Source organism: Gorilla gorilla, chromosome 1, assembly GCF_029281585.2.
Source record: "Gorilla gorilla gorilla isolate KB3781 chromosome 1, NHGRI_mGorGor1-v2.1_pri, whole genome shotgun sequence".
Taxonomy (NCBI): Eukaryota; Metazoa; Chordata; class Mammalia; order Primates; family Hominidae; genus Gorilla; species Gorilla gorilla.
The window spans coordinates 176,192,868-176,205,637 of record NC_073224.2 but is presented as its reverse complement, the minus strand read 5'-3'; the positions used below and the strand labels follow the sequence as shown (position 1 = coordinate 176,205,637).

The 12,770-nt window shown below is 45.7% G+C and overlaps 1 protein-coding gene across 2 annotated transcripts in view; it reads left to right on the top strand.

Annotated features, from left to right (window-relative positions):
• Positions 1–606: 606 nt before the first annotated feature.
• Positions 607–12,770, top strand: part of ROR1 (receptor tyrosine kinase like orphan receptor 1) — a 406,019-nt gene continuing 393,855 nt past the window's right edge. Inside the window, exon 1 of one of the 2 annotated variants that reach the window (XM_031002544.3) lies at positions 607–1,182. In XM_031002544.3, the coding sequence (XP_030858404.1) occupies positions 1,092–1,182 (91 nt within the window). In that variant the 5' untranslated portion in view covers positions 607–1,091. The remainder of the gene's footprint in view (positions 1,183–12,770) is intronic. The other variant, XM_063698055.1, reaches the window with a different exon arrangement.

The window sequence follows — 12,770 nt, the reverse complement described above, 5'->3', positions numbered from 1 at the left end:
CAAAAAACAAACAAACAAACAAACAAACATGCAAAGATTCAGAAGGCCTGAAAAAATAATGAATACAAAGAAGATAAATCGATACAGTATTCTATCTTCACATTCGGAAGACAGAAACACCTTTCAAAAAACCATGGGACATTGACAAAAATAACCACAGATAATCCTCAATAAATCTTGCCAGGAGGCAGTACAGATGACATTGAATTCAGTGAAACTACAAATTAAAGACAAAAAGGCGAAGTATAAATTACTTGTGTAAGAACTCTCTCAACTCTTGGGTCCAAGAAGAAAGCAAAGGGGAAATTGTATGATAGCAATAAATGTGCCATTACCCAGAGTCACACAGCTAACAGTGACACAGCTGAGGCTGCTAGAACCTGGGTCTACTGTCGTCCAGCCACGAACTGGCTTGAGATCCCGGATAAGTCTCTCTGAGCCTCGGTTTCCCCTTCTGTCAAGTAGCCTCGAAGGTCCCCGGGGCTCGGTTCGGTGGCGAGTTTGAGGAGTGTGGGGGAGGGGAGGGGAGGGAGCGTGCCCGAGACGCGGGAGCCGCGACCGCTTTCTGCGAAGTCGGGGAGGGTGCGGGCGTTGAGAGGCGGCAGCAGAGGGCGCTGGGTCGCCAGCCTGGGCCGCGTCTCCCATTGGTCGGGGCTGGGGCGCTGGGCTGGAGAGTTGGTGGAAAGTGACAAGTTGAGCGAGAGAGGGAGCGTGGAGAGCTGGAGCAGCCGCCACCGCCGCCGCCGAGGGAGCCCCGGGACGGCAGCCCCTGGGCGCAGGGTGCGCTGTTCTCGGAGTCCGACCCAGGGCGACTCACGCCCACTGGTGCGACCCGGACAGCCTGGGACTGACCCGCCGGCCCAGGCGAGGCTGCAGCCAGAGGGCTGGGAAGGGATCGCGCTCGCGGCATCCAGAGGCGGCCAGGCGGAGGCGAGGGAGCAGGTTAGAGGGACAAAGAGCTTTGCAGACGTCCCCGGCGTCCTGCGAGCGCCAGCGGCCGGGACGAGGCGGCCGGGAGCCCGGGAAGAGCCCGTGGATGTTCTGCGCGCGGCCTGGGAGCCGCCGCCGCCGCCGCCGCAGCGAGAGGAGGAATGCACCGGCCGCGCCGCCGCGGGACGCGCCCGCCGCTCCTGGCGCTGCTGGCCGCGCTGCTGCTGGCCGCACGCGGGGCTGCTGCCCAAGGTAAGAGGCGCCCGCCGGCCCCCGCCCGCCCAGACCCCCTGACCCGTGGCCACCCTTCCGTCGTCCAGCCGGGCGCGGGACACGCAGGAAGCGCCGCGCTGGCTCCGGGGCGCGTCCGGCCACCCGCCACGGGGCTCGCCGGCGCCGCCAGGCCAGGGTTTGCCCCGGAGCCCCGCCAGGCCAGGGTTTGCCCCGGAGCCCCGCGGCGGGCCGGGGCGCGCCCAGGGACTCGTTCCTCGGTGCGCAGCAGCGATTGTCAGCGCTGACAGGAAGCGTGGAGGGGTTTGAGGGTCCTGGGGGTGATCGGGGCACTTCTGTGCAGGGCGTCCCCCCTTGTCTCCCTGGACCTCTAGCGCGCCCCAGCCGGTGTTCAGGCAAGTCTATCCTGCCCCCAAGTTGCGAGCCGGCCCGGAAGGCGCGGTCCAGGAGGGCGTTTGGATTTTCAGTGGTGCTCGCCAGAGCCCAGGCGGCTCGCGGATCGACGCAAACAAAAGCCCTGTCCTCCTGGGGCTCCGGCGGCCTCGCATCGCCACCGCCCCGGCCCTCCCGAGAGTCACCATAGAGGCCAAAACTTGTGCGCCGCTGCAGCCGCTGCCACTTTGTGCAAAATGTGCTGTCAGAGGCGGCCTGCGGCTCCAAAGTGCTTTGGGTGTGCGCGCGCGCGTGTGTGCGTGTTACAAACAAGAGGGGGAAAAGCCATCTAATGCATATTTGATTTTGGTAATCTCCAAAGACAATCGCAACAGTTAGAGAAAGACTTCACCGCAAGCCGGAGCGCCTTAGTTCGCTGCGGGAAGCTGGGGTCCTTGCTGCGTCTGAGCCGGTACACAATGAGAGGGAAGAGCCCGGCTGAGCCTGTGGAGACAACCGATTCATTCTTTGGAGGTTGGAGGGGGAAAGTTGATTAAAGTCTCCGGGGTCTCGGGCCTCACTTTTAACATGCATCCCTTGAGGGGGTGAGGAGCCTTTGGATTCTGCCCTCCCCCACTCCCAGCCCTAAACCTGAGCGGATAAATAGATCTCTGCTCTTTTATCATGCATCTTTCATTTTTAAGTTAGCACTGTGTTTAGGAAAAGAAAAAGCTCTGCGCTACTTAGCAGTTGAGAGGAAAAAGATGTATTCACTACATAGACTACGAATGCAGAATTAGCTTTTACTAAAAGTTAGCTGACTTTCTTGGTAGAAAACACACTCTGGAAGGAAGTTGTGTGAAATTTTGATTTCTTAGAGATGGTTTTTGGAAGCTAGAGTAGCATTTTCTGAGGATGATTTCTGAAAAGGATCCTATAATGTGGTCGTGCTAATCTGGAAGCTCCTGGGGGTAAATAGAGCTCCTAATTGTAATTAAGATGTACATCAGCAGGGAGTGCACCTTCCTGATGAAAAATCCTAATGAAATGTAAACAGCTTGGTCACATAGATGTTTTGCTTGGTGATGTCAAACATCTGGCCTTGCGCCACAACACCTGGGTGAAAAGTAAAAATGGGCCATGCTGCCTACGTAATGTAAACATCCTTCTCAAGTTGGGTTGCCCAGCAAATTGAGGTGGAGATAAGCAGGGTGATTTTAACTAAGGTGGGACTCCTGGCTTGGGGCTTTGGTTAATTCAGTTATTTCCTCTCTGGAGTCCTTTACTTTGTACTTCACCTTTCAACAATGGTTGCTTTTAGATCATAGCCCCTTGTGGGGGTGGGGGTCACTTGCCTTTAAATACATGTCCCTGCATTGATTTTGCTCACTGTAAACACCCTTCTTATCAGCAGCCACCCCAATTCTGTCTCCTTTAACTGTTTACAGCCTTTTAGAGTTGTTTAAAAAAGGTATTGCCTATTCCATTGTAGCAGGACGAGCCGCAGACAAAACTCCTCAGACACCCAGTGAGCAATTCCTGTCCCTTTTAAGGGCTCACAACTCTAAGGGGGTCCGCGTGAGAGGGTCGTGATGGGTACATGACTGGCGGCTGCATGCACTGGTAATCAGAACGAAACAGAACAGGATAGGGATTTTTCCACTGTCTTTCCATACAATGTCTGGAATCTATAGATAACATAACCAGTTATGTCAGGGGTCGATCTTTAACTACCAGGCTTAGGTCAGGCAGGCCCAGGCCTGGTTTCGGGTCTGGTTCCTTGGTTTCAGGTCTGGTTCCTAGGTGCCGGGCTACCTGCCTTTAGTTTCGCTTCTCTTTCCTTTTCTGAGTATAAAACAATATAAAACAATACGAGAGGGTCTGTCTCTCTTCTCTCACCATACTCTTTAGTAATGAGCTCAAATCTGTTATTATTGTCTTATTTGTTGTTTTATAAATCCCTTTCCATTTTGTGAATGTTTGATCTTTTCTCTGGGGTCAAGACTTCTGGTAGAACTCACGTTTACTTTCTCCTCTTGGACTCAAGATTCCTAAGGTAGCCCAGCCAGTGGCTCAGGAAATCAGCTTAAGCGGAGATATGTTTCATGTATTTATTTAAAAAGATACAAAACATTTCTCCCATCATTTTTCTATTTTGTTAGCCAGGAGAAGAAAACCTTTAAATTTATTTTTTCTGGTCTGTCCATTGTTGATTTCTCATCTACCCCCTCCCTATGCAAAGCTCAACTTCTTTAGGAACCTGAAGCTTACCTTATAACTGCACCCAAGCCCAGGGCTTTAGGAACCTACCTGGCCTTTCTCAAAATCTTATAGATTCTGTGGTTTGGCTGCTGGGAGCCAGAGGGAGGTGGCTTGCTACTGTGTTTGCTATCATTTTGTAAACCTTCCGTTGCCATTTAAATAGGTATTTGTCTGTACTTTTAGAATAGAAGTGTCTTGAAGGCAATAAGACTGTGAGCTTTTCTGGTGAAAACACTGAGAGCCCAAGTCCACTAGTCCCAACTTTATTAGAGATGCCTGAAAATCCTCCCTGGCTGGCTAGGGGGAGCCGAACCAAGGTGGGATGGGCAAAGGGTGTGGTCAAATTGTCTCCTTCAGTTTTGGAAATATTTAATTTCCAATATAGATTCAGCACACATGGTAGGCTGTTTCGCTTCTCTGATGCCTGGGATAATCTGCCTGATATTTAGTGAGGGGTCAGCTTTGCCCTATAGCACCCTTTCTCTTCTGTATCGTGAGCATAGGCCCCCAGTTAGACTTTTGGAAAGTTTCTGAAAGTGTCACTTGCTCTGAAATTAGTATCAGGTTTGGCTGGTGGTTTGATGGTAAACATCTACCCCATTTCAAATATTTCTGAAAATTTTACAGAGCATCCTATGGAGAATGGAACACTTTGTAAGCTATATGTACTTTGATGTAAATGTATATGTACAGATAGCATATGTATATACACACATATATAGTAAGTGGTTCATAGATATTTGTTGAATGAATGGAGAATAACTTTTTCGGTTGTATGCAAAATTCTGATATATGCTTTGCTTAGTAAAAATGCAACATGGCATATTTTCAAGGATTTTTCCTTTTCTTGTCCCATCTTCTAGTATGAAAGAAGTGTAGTGTAGCAGAACTTGACAGTAAAGCTAAATGGTTACAAGCACAGGCTTTGGCATTTAACAGACCTGGATTTGAATCTTTTCTCTGTTGTATAGTGGGTGTGTCAGTTTTCCTGAGCCTTTCAAGAGTGTTATGAGATTGAAGTGAGGTCATGCATGTAAAGTACTGGAGAACAGCACCCAGCCTAGAGGTGAGTGTGTGAAATTAATTTGGGGTACATGAAATTAAGGATATGTGAACTTCCAGAAATAATATACACAATTTTATATGCATTTTTACAGTTCTGTATTTATAGCTATAGCTATAATCTTATTTTCCAAGAAAAGTGTCAACCTCTGAACGATAGGAACTGCTGACTTGGAGTGTTTGATGCCTGAGGCAATGGGTTGTCTTCCTGGGGAGGCTGAAAGGAGTTGAGTGTTGGTGGCCAGTTCTAGGCCTTATCCCAGGTTAACACACTCCATGGAGGCCCCACTTCTCACCTCCCAGTTTCCCTTCCACCAGGCAGGCTGTTAATTGGGCCTGAGAGAAGCTGAAGAATGGTGCCAAGTCCTTGTGACCTCAAGTAAGAAAATATGTCTCTGAATCCAAGCATTCTGAGATGCAATTTGTACAGTTTATTTAACAAACACTTATCTAATCCTTACAATGGGCCAATCACTCTTCTAAGCCTTTTGCAAGTATTAACTCACTGAATCCTCACAACAACCCTATAAGGGAGATAGCATAATTAGCTCATTTTACTGATGGGTAAACTTAGGCACAGAGAGGTTAAGTTACTTTCTTTAGGTTACACTGCTAAAAAGTGGCATTACTGGGCTTACAAGCCCTAACAGTTCATGCTCTTACCTTAATGGGTGTCCTAGACATTCTTTCCTTGTTTAATTCTTACAATTTATATTCTTTTAATGTATGGAACAAAGGTGGTATTTCCCAAGGTTTTCCAACAGCAGCAAAGGGAAGCCTACTTAGTATAAGAAATTATTGGAGACAGCCAATTTCAATTTTCCTTCCAGTGCTGGAGTTCCCTAAGACGGTCTTGCTGAAACTCAGAGATAGACTGGAAGCACCTTGTTGGATGGCCTGGATCTCTGGTTCTGGAAGAATTACATTTTTGTAATGAGCTTCAACTTTGATGTGGTTTGAGAAGTGTGCTCGCCAGTTTTTTCCAACTATCAATAAGCTATATTTTGATGAAGTGACTTTGTATTTGCATCTTGATAGACAACTGTGGTTGTAGGCTGAGAAGGCGGGGATTTATTAGAGTGCTGTCTAGTGGGACAGCTGGCTTGCCAGCTCAAGGTCCCAGTGAGGACCAGACCCTGGCAAATCCAGCTCCAGCTGAGAAACACTCAAGTCTTCAAGGCCTCTTTCTCAAACAGAAGGGCCTTAGCCTGGCTTCACCCATTCCCTGTGGTGTGACGGGAGAGACTGTTCGGTAGACACTCGAAGAGAAAGGAGAGTCTGAGAAAGTTCTCTGGAGTTGAAGGGGGAGGGGATGGGGGCAACTCTTCGAAAATCCTTAACTAAATGCAGCTGCTTGTTACACGGAGACTGACTTGCATGCCAGGAATATCTAAAAAGCTAACGAATACAAAATAAAAATAAACAGCAGTAAAAAGGCTCTCTCTTTGTTGCAGTAAGCTCGGTTGGGGTTTTCAGTTTGTTTAGGAATGGGATAATTGTGGCATCCACTTTATTTTGGTAAGGCAGTGAAACGTGGATTAATGTTATGTGATTGGGATGCTACCACCATCTGAACTTTTTCCTTCATCCCCCGCCCCCAGCCACACCCCGCAGAACACCCAGGCATGGACATCCTTAGGACCTGAGTCTCAAACAGTTGCCCCCGAGTGAGTTACATTGGAAGAGGGCAGATAATTTAATGGGATAATCTTGGCAGGGCCAGCAAATTTCACACCTCATCTCTCACTAATAGAAAGGCAGCAGAAGGCTACAACATCCTCAGATGAAAAGGTTGTATAAAAAGGCTCTGCTTAACAGTAACTGTCTGTCCATAAATAAGGTTTTGTAGAGTCTTGATCCAAAAGCTGTTATGAAATACTGATAAGCCAAGCCTCATAATGTTTGGCCTCCTTACATTTCCTTTTCCTGCTTCTCTCCATAGAACCATAGTTTTTGTTTTTTTTTTTTTAAGAGAGAGAGGGGGACTAAAAAAAAGATCAACAGTCCAAACTTTATATTTTTCAAGTATTTCTATACAGGATGGACTTCCTTTGATAGCTGTTTAAAGAGGTGGCGTGGAGTAATGGAAATAGAATGGGATTTGAGCCTGATAGGGAATGGGGGTTTGAATTGGGGCTTTGTTGCCTTCTTGGGCAAAGTTACCTAACCTTTCGAGCCTCTGTTTTCTTATCTGTAAAATGGGAATAACAATAATATGTGGCTTACTGGGGGGTTTTGCGAGAATAAAAGGATGTTATGAACTTATAGCACCTAACATAGCACCATGGACTTAGTGAACGTGAAGTATGTTAGCCACCATCATTATCAAGGGCTTACTGAAGACATTTGAAAATTTGGCTTCAAAACGATGGTCCTGCTGCAAGGTAGCAACCAAGGCTCAGAGAACAGCAAGTTTTACAAGGTTTTAGGACTCCAGAGTGTTTTGTTTTATAGGGAGCATGCAGACGCTCTAGATCTGAGCAGTACCCCGGCCAGTGCTGGGGACCTGGATGGAAGGGATTCCACAGTGCAGTTTTGCAATGCCTTAAAACAAAGGCTTTTTTTCAGAACAGCAAGCTCTTTGGGGAAGAGCAACCCCTCCCAGGTGCTTAGTGTAATTCCAGAATCCTACAATGGGGAATGTTACATTTCAGGGACCTCCACTTGTAATCTGACCGTTTTTAGCTCCAATATCCAAATAATCTTGCTGAGCACAACTTGAAAGAGAAGGATAATGGCCGGAGGAAAGGATCCTGAGGTGCTCTGTTTGCCATTTAAATTTTCTGAGTAGAAGAAAAAAAGTTCATGTTACCCAAAGAGAGAAGAGTAATGAAGTGTGTGGGAAGCGGGAGGGGTGATAAAGAGGACTTCCAAAGACAAAGCAGAGGTTGGGTTTGATATTTTATTTTTCAACAGTGAAGCTTGTCATTCAGTGTATTTCAACTAACATTTATTATATATTTGTCACATGAAAGATACAGTATTCGTGTCCAGGAATAAAGTATTATCTTTGCCCTCAAGGAGAGAGAAGGAGAAAAATTCTCACTTTTTTGAGCACCTACTATATGCCAGGTATCATTTTTTTAAAGCTATTAAATTTATGCTTCTCAGCACTCCTTGGAGTTTGGACTTCTGATCCTATTTTACAGATAAGAAAATCGAGGCTCAGGAAGGTAAGTATCTCAGCCAAATTCGTACAATTATTAAGTTGGGATTTGGGATTTGAATCTAGGTATTTTGACTCTCAGGTGTATGCTCTTTTTGTTATCCTTAAAGTGTGATTGGGGAGACACCAATGAGCAGATGTGGTACCACACGCAACTATCTCTCCCACAAGTGAATTACAGGAAAGAGTTTTGGAAAAAATGCTGTGGGAACATGGGGAAGAATACATTAATTCTCAGGGGATTAGAGGGTCAGAGGAAGAACATGAGTGCCTCCTTCATAGGCTTATTGTGAAGAGTCAATGAAATAATTCATGGAACACACTCAGACTGTGCATAGTGAGTGCTCAGTGAGTGTTCTGCTATAGTTATGTAGCCAGTGAGAGGCCTGATCAGGATTTATCTGCCTCTAAAACCCATGTACTCTTGCTCCCCTATGCACTTTTTAAATAGACATGTGATTGTTGGAAGAGTAAGTAACTGTGCAGTCACCAAATGAAAGGGAAGACACCAATACAGTTGCTCTGGTATATTCACCACCTGCCCTAATCCTGGCTTTTAGGACTGGACTGCTTTGGGTATGGGAGGGGATTTGGATAGGTGTGGGGTTGGAAAGAATCAAGATGTCTCATCATGAACTATAGCGCTCCTAGAACTCTGGCCAGAATTTACCACCCGCCCTCATTCATTCATTGATCATACATTTTCTATGCACTTACAGTGAACCAAATATTCTGATAGTCTCACTGGAGATGTAAAGATGAATAAGGTTAGATCATTGCCTTGGAGGGTTTTTCAAATGGCAGATTTATGGCAGAGATTGCTAGCTGATCACCAAATATGTTTCCATCTCTTCCGGTCATATGACTAGACAACATTTCTCAGCTTTCTCACAGTTAAGTGAAGCCATGTGGCTAAATACTAGCCAATTAAATGAAATTGGAGGTAATTTTTGTCGCTTGTAGGCTTGACCCATAAAAAACTCCCCAGGCAGAATCGGTATGATCCTTCTTCAGTGGCTTGACGACCTTAGAAGTCATGTGTTGAAAGTGTCACAACGTGGAAAGAACCTGAGACTCTCCCTTAATCACTGTGTGGTGGAAGCCACACTTGTTTAGGTTTTATGTGAACCAAAAACAAGTGTCCATTGTTAAGGCTGAGATTTTGAGTTTTTTTTTTTTTTTTTGTTACAGCTGCTAATGTTACCTTAACTAACATGAGGTTGTAAATCAGTGTGTGGTGAGATCAATTTAGTGGGTTAGGACCAGCATTTTTAGATAGAATAAAATAGGAAACCTGGTTTGTGTCTGACCACTTCATGAAGACCTGGGGCTCCATCCAGTAAATTAAACCCCTTCCCAAATAATCTATGGCACACATAGGGTGCCTCTAGCACTGTAGAGAATCTAGAAGAACTAAGGGTGGCCTTTATCCTTGGGGAGTTTACCTCTTAGGGGCAGTAAAATAGGCACTTTATACAGCCAGTGAGTACAGAGTTGGCAATTATATATGCAGAATCCCTAGAAGGGTGGGTCTTTCGGGAGGAAGTGTGATATGATGTGAGCCTTGAAGGAAGGATTGAGAGGGTGCAGGATTGAAGGATGGGAGATGGGAAGAGGAGTTGGACATTCCACTGCTGGAAAAGGGCTGGAGTTCCACAGCAGCCTGCAGCTGCTCTGGGGGTCTCCATGGACTTGCTGAGACTATCCTGAGTTCTTAAACCAGGCCTTCACTATGGAATGAAGCTGATCTCCAGGGGATGGGAGAGTGAAGAAAAGAAAGACAGCGTTGAATGAAGCCTGCTGTGTTTTTAGCATATGAAGGGTGGAGGAGAAGAGAGAAGGAAGCAGTTTCACTGGGAGCCTGAAGACTTGTCTTTCTTCCCAAAGGGTGTCCCAGGGAGTTAAAAATGTGCATTTCAGGGCTGCTTGTCAAAGGTATATGATTGTGTCTTATTGTCTCTAATGCAGCCGTTTTCTCTTATAGTGCAGGCTACTTAATCCTATTCCCCCCTCTTGTCTGCTTGATGAAAATAATAATAGTATACTAATAATTAACACACTGAGCATACTGTGGGCCAAGTACTATTCTAAGTTCTTTAAGCGTTTTAACTTGCATAGTCTTCAGGACGACCCTATGAGGTAAGCCAGAGTTCTAGGAGCATTATCGTTCACTATTAGGCATCTTGATTCTCTCCAGCTCCACACCTGTGTGAATCCTCTACCATGCCCAAAGCAGAATCCAGGCTAAAAGCCAGGGTAAGGGCAGGTGGGAGAAAATACAAGAGCAACTGTCTTGGTGTCTTCCCTTCTATTTGGTAACTACACAACTACTTACTCTTCCAACGACCACATGTCTGTTGAAAAGGTGCACAGCAGAGCAAGAGTATATGGGCTTTAGAAGCAGATTAATCCTGACCAGGTCTTTCACCGGCTGCTGAACACTCCTTGAACACTCACAATGCATGTGGCAGGGTGCTCAGTGTGTTCCACGATATCCCCATTTTCCAGATAAGGAAACTGAGGCACACAGAAATAAGTAACCTGCCCAAGACCACACAGAGAGTTAAATGGGAAAACTAGGATTTGAACCTGCATATCCTAAGGCCTGAGTTTTGTTCCTAATCATTATTATGCCAAACTGCATTGCAGTTTTTTTTTTAACTCTGTCTGATGATTAAAATTCTCTGTAAGATCCCAGCCAAATAGCTGAGTCAAAATAATTATAATTAAATCCTCCATTTGTATAGGGCTTTGCAGCTTACAAAATCATTTTATGTACAGTATTACCTTTAATTTTCCAAAAAATACAGTTAAATAGGATTTATTTCTCTCTTCCTTTTAAAATTAGGCGGGTGAGTTTGGCAGCTCACACAAGGTCACTCTGTAGCTGTCAGGGCCTGTCTAAAACCCAGCCCCTTTGACTTAGGGCCCATTGAACTTTCTGCTCTAAAGACTACTTTTGTTTGGAATTTGTGCCTCTAATATACTGATATATGACTATTTTCACTACTGTTTCACCAAAAGGTGAATTTGCCTGATTTTCACTTGTTTCATCCACAAAATCTTCAAATAGCTGTTGTCTTTAGAAACAGTTGAAAGGCATTTGTAGATGGGACCTGGCTCTGGGATTTCTGTAACCTAGGAAAATTTACTTGCAAAAAGACAGAGAAGTTACTTAAAAACAGGATTTTCCTAAGTGGTTGGTGATTGTGGCAGGGAGAGGAGCCAGGAAGAGAAGGACTTTGGCATCAGATGGACTAGGTCACTACTGCTCTGCCAGGTCAGCAAACTACGTAACCTCTGAGACTGGCTTTCCTCACGTGTAAAATGGGAGCCATAATGGCGCCTACCATGACAGAGGGGGAAGGACCATGGGTAGTGTTTGGCACAGTGCCTGGGCCATAGGTGGTTGTTGGTGTCTGATCGAAGCTACACCTCTGAATTGAATGGAGAGCGGCAATTCTTCCTTTAAGATTTTTCACAGGATGGGATGGGGCAAAATTGCTAGTTCTCAGCGCCTTGTTAGGCATGATTTTATAATACAGTTATCTCTGACACGGACTTTCTTAGCACCTGGAAATCTTAGGTTATAATTATATTAATGTTTCTCAAGGGCAGGGACTTTCTTATGCTCTGTGAAGGTTAAACATCATAAGGTAAAAATAGAACATGCTGCCTGAAATCCTAGATATCCTTGAAAGGCTCTTATCTGTTCTTCATGGGAAATTGACACCATTTCCGGATGGGTTTAGACAATGTACATGAAAGCAACTTATTCTACTTTTTCTCCATAAGAGAGATTATAGCCTTGCTTCTAGGATTTCACTCCAACTGGGGTGTTTCAAAGTTTTTACATAATTTTCACACCCCCTGGAGAGTATTGGCTGTTTTTCTTTTTTCTGCCTGAACTTCCATTGTGGTGATGGACTGTATTAGCCTTTCATTTGCCTACCTTAAAGAGGTAATGCTTAACCCAGTCATGACTGTTTTATCTCCTCCCTTCAGAGAACTGTTGTGTGTTGTATGGGGATTTTCAGTCCCAAGATATTGCCTGTTGGAGACCAGTGGTGTGTAGACCACTGAAAACAAGCAGCAACTACATATATATATATATATATATATATATATTTTTTTTTTTTTTTGAGACGGAGCCTCACTCTGTGGCCCAAGCTGGAGTGCAGTGGCGCGATCTCAGCTCACTGCAACTTCTGCCTCCTGGGTTTTTTAAGTGATTCTGCTGGCTCAGCCTCCCGAGCAGCTTGGATTACAGGCGCCTGCCACTATGCCCGGCTAATTTTTGTATTTGTAGTAGAGACAGGGTTTCACCATGTTGGCCAGGCTGGTCTTGAACTCCTGACCTCAAGTGATCTGCCCCGCTCGGCTCCCCAAAGTGCTGGGATTACAGGCGTAAGCCACCGCGCCCGGCCTAAGCAGCAACAATTTTCGACGATGTTCTTAATCTACCAGTGATTTAAACCTCTTTTTCTCTGCGCGGTTCATAGCGCTTTGCCCACTCACATCTGGTGTCCCTAAGTCAAAGCATTGAAAACTTTGCCTGTGACCAGGTAGTCTTCAGTGGGTTAGAGTCTGCTGTCAGGGCCTCCCAGGGGACACGTGATAACTAATGTCCTTTTTCCCCACTGAGGCAGGGGGGAGCTGAACTGAGCATGTCCAGTCTGTGCTACCCAGCTCATCCATAAGTTGCTGCCTAGGACTGTGCTCCGGGTCTCTGCAAAGAGGAGTTAGT